Raw genomic sequence first — 6,000 nt, 5'->3', positions numbered from 1 at the left:
CGAGGTCAGAAGAGGGCTTCAGATTCCCCTGGAACTGGAGTTAAGGACGGTTCATAGCTGCCATATGGGTGCTGGGAATTGAACCCAGGTCCTCTGCAAAAGCAGTCAGTGCCCTTAACCACTGAGCCATCTCTCCAGCCCCAAATATCATATCTTCTTAAAAAAAGATTTATTTTTAAATTGCATGTTTGTGTGTGGGTATGTGCATGTGAGTGCAAGTGCCTACGAAGGTCAAAGAATTCCCCTTGGAACTGGAGTTACAGGCATTGTGAGTTGCCTGATGTGGGACCTGGGAAGTGAACTCTGATCTTCTGGAGGAGCAGTACATGTTCTTAACTACTGAGCCATCTCTCCAGTCCCTTAAATATCATATCTTAAGGGGCCAGGGATATGGCTCAGCTGGTAAAAGTGCCAGGTAAAGCCCTGAACAATTTGAACTCGATCCCTGGGGCCTACATGGTAGAAGAAGAGAACCAACTCCTGGTAGTTGTCCTCCACCTCCACAGGTGGCCATGGCATGTGCCCCTTCACCATCTCCACGCATTGCACTCATGCACATGTGCATGCACAAACACACACAAAATAAATGTTATCGTTACTGCTATTTCATATCTTAAGTCAGAATTTTTTGTTTGTTTTTTTTCTTTTTTTTTTCTTTTTTGGTGTTTTTTGAGACAGGGTCTCCCTGTAGCCTCAGCTGGCCTGGAACTCGCTGTGTAGACCAGGCTGATTTTGAATTCACAGAGATTGCTTATTTGTTTTAAGGGTACTATGGATTGAACCCTGGGTCTTGTGCATGCTCGCTAAGTGTTCTACCACTAAGCTACATCCCCATGTATGTTAAATAAGTTAAAAATAATTCTGCGCTGGGAGTGGTGGTACATGCATATAATCCCAGGACTCAGGAGACAGAGGCAGGTAGATCTCTGTGAGAATGCCAGCTTGGTCTACATATCAAGTTCAGGCCAGCTTGGGTTATAATGAGATCCTGTCTAAACACTCCTAAATTTCTGTTACAATATTAAAGATTGTTTTCTTTGTTTTGACATGGATCTTAGCCGAGGAATGAAGTTTGAGAATGTTCAAACCCTAACAGATGCCATTTATGACATTATTCTGGACATGAAGTGGTGTTGGTAGGTATTTCAAGGTTATTTTGACAGACTCTTGGTCTGTGAATTCATCTCTATTTGTCTAGTGCTACTAGCATTAATATAATAGCAGCACAATGTGAATGCAGTTTTGGTGTTTTGTTCTCCCCTGCCCAATTATCATTAGGCAGTGCTGACTTTGAACAGGGAACAGGTGTCAGATGGTTGGGCAAAATGAAGTAAACTGAGGTTACTGTTCTTTAAGGACATGCGCTCATGCCTTCTTCCCTTACTCTGTAGCCCACATTTTATTTTTCTCTTTCTGCTATTCCCTAATATGGGAAAGAAAATGATTCTCAGACTACAGGAGGTAGATGTAGGAAGAAAAAATTGGCTTAAAGGACAGGAGAGAACATTTGATTAGATGTTAAGACTTCATGGGTGGCCAGAGAAATGAGAGGGATAAGGCGTACTGCATGACTCCTCACCAGGTGGTAAGCAGATTAGTCTATTTTAGATAGTTTAAATGCATTTCTACTTTGAGTGAGAAAGAGAGGAACAAGATGGTGCTTAAAGTGCACTCTGGTTTATAATTGTATGGAAAAGCACTGCCTGGGTTGTGGCAGCTCTGCTTCTAGTTGTGTGGCTTAAGGGGGAGGGCACTCTGCCTCTAGTTGTGTGGCTTAAGGGGGAGGGCACTCTTTCTGTACCATGAGTTTTGTGTTCTCAAATGTGAATAACAATATCTTCACTGGAAAATTATTGTATGAATTAAGAATGTTGCCAAAGTACTTGATAATGCCTGGTACATAATGGCATTCCAATGAAATTGCTACCTAATGCTGCTGCTATTATAAAACTGTATTTCTCAGAAACATTTTAAAAGTGTTTTTTTTTTCAATTATAAAATAATCCCATACCGTTTTTGAAAAGGGTTGATCAAGCTGGGGTGATATGTAAACAAGAAGGAATTTTTCGAGTTAATTGCATGGACTGCCTGGATCGTACCAACGTGGTCCAAGCTGCCATTGCACGAGTGGTTATGGAACAGCAGGTAATATGGAGCATTGATTCTAAATATTCATTTTGAAATTATTTTTCATGTGTAAATAACTAGTGAAACATCTTTTCAAATTTCAGATGTTTTGTAAAGCATTTTTAGTGTGCAAACACCCTTGTTCCATTAAAACCTGGAAAATGTTACTTCACTAGAAATTGAATATAGAGGCGTATTCTTAAGTACTTATTTAAAAATGTGAGCACAAATGTTTTGAAATCTTTGGGGGAAGGACTGGAGAGATCGCTCAGTGGTTAACAGCACTTGCTGCTCTTACAGAGGACTTGGGTTCAATTCCCAGCACCCACATGGTTATCAACCATCTGTAACTCCAGTTCCAGGGGATCTGAAGCCCTCTTGTGGCCTCCATGGGCATTGCTTGCACAAGTGCACTTACATACATGCAGGCAAACACTTATACACATAAAATAAAAATAAATAAAAATTTAGAATTGTTTGGAGAATGTGGTCATTTGCCATTTTCTTCTCCACTTCCAACCTACTCTTCTGTATGTTGGGCTGGGAGTCTCATCATCCCATTTCTGTTTGGCCAGCTCTGTCAGGATGGGGTAGGGATGGGGTTCTCAGTGATTAAAGAAGACAGTGAGCAAGAAGATGGAAAAGGGATGAAGCCCCTATAGCTGTTGCATTCCTGTCAACAGATGGCTCTCTGAGCTTATTGGTTCCTTTGACAACACAGAACCAACTCCTACCCAGGTGCCCCAGCTCTATGGATGGCATCTGCTTCTTCCAGCACCTTCCATCCTCTGTTACCTAAGTACCGCATTGTAGATATTCTAGTTCTCTAACCTGGTAGCTAACTTCCCATATTAGATTCCAAAAGTGGAAATACCTAGTGTGATTTTGGTTTGTTCCCACCCCCTCATAGAACTTTGTGACTATTTTCGGAGAACATGAGTCTGTATCCTTTAATGTAGTGTTTAATCAGTAAGACTTCTGAATTTAAGCCCTGTCTTCGCCACATGGTAGGTGTTGACCCTACTGTAGTATTGAGCCTCCACAAACCTGGGTCTCCTCATTTTTAAAATGAGGGTAATAAGAATATTGGTTGGGTAGAGTTGTGATGGGTAAATGGAGAACTTATGAAAAAAAGCCTGAACTCTATCTTAGCATGCAGTTAAAATTTACTAGGTACTTGCTGCTCTGCTATCCTTCATGATTGTTTCTTTGTGTTTTTCTAGTATTTGGTTTCACTTCTTAAGGAAATTTAAAACAGGCAAATTATAATAGCATTAATCTATACATTTAAAAAGGTATATCAAAACACTTTTTTATCAAAAACAGTGTAAATATTTAATTTTATTTATTTAGCTATAGTAATTCATAAAGCTATCTTTTACCAGTGCTTTATTTATTTGTATGTGTTTTTGAGACAGCATCTTCCTGTAGCTCCAGCTGTCCTGGAACTTGCTAGGAAGACTAGGCTAGCTTTGATCTCACAGAGATTTGCCTGCCTCTGCCTCCTAAATGCTGGACTTAAAGGTGTACACTACCACATCCTGCTCAGTGCTTAATTAAAAAAATAAATAACCTGTCACCTCAGTACTCATGAGCCTGAGGCAAAAGGGTCCAGAATTCGAGGGAAGCCTGGGCTATATAGCAAAACTCTGTCTTAAAACTAAAGTCTGAGAGGACTGGTGAAATGGCTCAGTGGGTAAAGGCACTTGCTGACAACCTGAGTTTGATTCCTGGTACACACATGGTAGAAGGAGAGAACAAATTGTCCTCTGATCTCTACATGTTCTCAGTGACATTTGTGTGCATGCACGCTTCACACATATGCACATGTACCCATGTGGAATAAATAAATAGAATAAAAAACAGTAATTTTGAAAATACTTCCTTTTATGCAAGGACCTTAAATTTGTATGTCAATTAGTTTTCTTTTTCTGTAGTGCATGTTTTATGCTATGGTTTCCCAAATATAATTTATTTACCTAATATGTTCATTTTAGCTAAAAAAATTAGGTGTGATGCCCCCAGAGCAGCCTCTCCCTGTGAAATGTAATCGAATCTACCAGATAATGTGGGCCAATAATGGTGACGCCATTAGCAGACAGTATGCTGGGACAGCAGCTCTGAAGGTAAATATCTATAGCAAACATAATGGATTATTTCTGGAACACTGATTAGACTGTGATTAAAAACTAACTTTGTTTTTGAGAAAAAAAAATATGTGGGGTCCAGGTGATAGGTCTGTGTAATTGATTTCTTTCTAGAATGCTTGGCTAAAGAAGGGGTCTACTATAACATCAGAGGGTGTGGCCTTCGTGGACCCAGGGGGAAGACACACAGTTTCTGGAGAAGGCTGGTTATCTTCCTGAGGAGGTCCCATTTTGTCATACCTTTGATTTTTCAAGGGACTTTGGAAATCTGAAATTTTATGTGAATGCATTTTATTTCATTTATTTGAGACATGGTCTTACTGTGTAGCCTTGGCTGGTCTGGAACTTGTTATGTAGCCCAGGGTGGCCTGGAACTCACAGATCCACCTGCCTCTGCCTCCTGATGTCGAGGGTTAAAGGCATGCACCACCACACCTGGCTGTGCATGCGTTTGAAAACTGTATTCAAACAAAATAGAACATGTTTACTGGGACTTGAGCTATCGTGTGATACTTTATCTTCCCTTAGTTTGAATCTTTAGCCTGCTTCATGTTAGCATGTTGGGCAAGTCCCTTATTTGCTCTGTCCCACTAGATGCCCATTGGAAATAATAGTAGGCCTACTGAGACAGATTGTTAAGGGATTAAAGGGTTTAATGGATAAAAGGATTTGGATCATTTGCTGACATATAAAGTCTTTGGAGAGCCTATATAGTATTTTAATGTAAATAGAGTCCCTGGTGAACTCCCTTTGTGGGTTTCACACTGTATGGGAAATGGGAAGTAGTTGAGTCAGCTTAACTTAGGTTTATGTTTATTTTCCTTTCAGGTAATATTTCATATATTTGTATATATATCTTCTGGCAAAGTATACCATCAGTGAGCTGGGACTGTGTAGCTCAGTTGGTAGAGCACTTGTCTAGAATATGTAAAGCCCTGAGTTTGATTCCCAGCACCACAAAAACCAAGCCAAACAAAATAAATTATACCTTCAAGGGCTCAACAGATACCAGTTTGTCCAGCTTTTTGGCTGAGTAATAAATATAAAAAACTTGTTTTGTTTTTAAAGACAAGGCCTCTGTACGTAGCCCAGGGTAGTCTTGAACACCTAATCGTCCTGCCTCAGCTGGGATTACAAGTGTGAACCACCACAGCTGGTTCCAAAAACCTTAAATTGTTTTTAGTATTTAAGTGTATGTATGCATGCCTGTGTGAGTTTATGTGAACCACATGTGTGCAGATATCCATGGAGGCCAGAAGAGGGTGTCCCATTCCCTGGAACTGGAGTTACAGTTGTGAGCTGCCTGATGTGGGTGCTGGGATCCAAACCTGGGTCCTCTGCAAGAGTAGTAAGTGCTCTTAACTGCTAAGCCATCTTTCCAGCCCCTCTAAAAACTTGTTTAATAATTGAAGAAAATAAGCTTTAGAAGTTGGGTCATCATTCAGAGAGAACTGCTGTTTTCCTCTTCTTAGTTCAGATTTTTTTGGGCGTCCTTGTTCACAGCTTTCTCTTCTGTCGCAGCTGTGTGTTGCTGTGCTAGTATTCCCTGAAAATGGCTGGCTTGTTGGCAGCATGCTCTTCGTATATTGTCAGTTTTAAGACAAAGCCTGTTTCTAAGATTGTCTTGTATAGAAATAGTGGGTCTGGAATGGGAGAAAAGAGACTGTACCGTCTTTGCCTGAACTTTAAGCCACTGCCTCTCTGTGGACTCACTCTGATACCTTTG

General features: G+C 40.4%; 1 protein-coding gene across 4 annotated transcripts in view; it reads left to right on the top strand.

The window, feature by feature from the left end:
• Inpp5f (inositol polyphosphate-5-phosphatase F) overlaps nucleotides 1–6,000 on the top strand; it is a 99,726-nt gene that overhangs the window by 78,448 nt on the left and 15,278 nt on the right. For all 4 annotated transcript variants that reach the window (XM_008827298.3, XM_017796688.2, XM_029560739.1 and 1 more), the window contains 3 exons: nucleotides 1,059–1,136; nucleotides 2,025–2,145; nucleotides 4,125–4,253. In XM_008827298.3, coding sequence (XP_008825520.1) covers nucleotides 1,059–1,136; nucleotides 2,025–2,145; nucleotides 4,125–4,253 — 328 coding nt within the window. The remainder of the gene's footprint in view (nucleotides 1–1,058; nucleotides 1,137–2,024; nucleotides 2,146–4,124; nucleotides 4,254–6,000) is intronic.

The sequence above is a fragment of the Nannospalax galili genome, unplaced genomic scaffold (assembly GCF_000622305.1).
Source record: "Nannospalax galili isolate Female #2095 unplaced genomic scaffold, S.galili_v1.0 scaffold31, whole genome shotgun sequence".
NCBI lineage: Eukaryota > Metazoa > Chordata > Mammalia > Rodentia > Spalacidae > Nannospalax > Nannospalax galili.
This window is presented reverse-complemented; position numbering and strand designations above follow the sequence as displayed.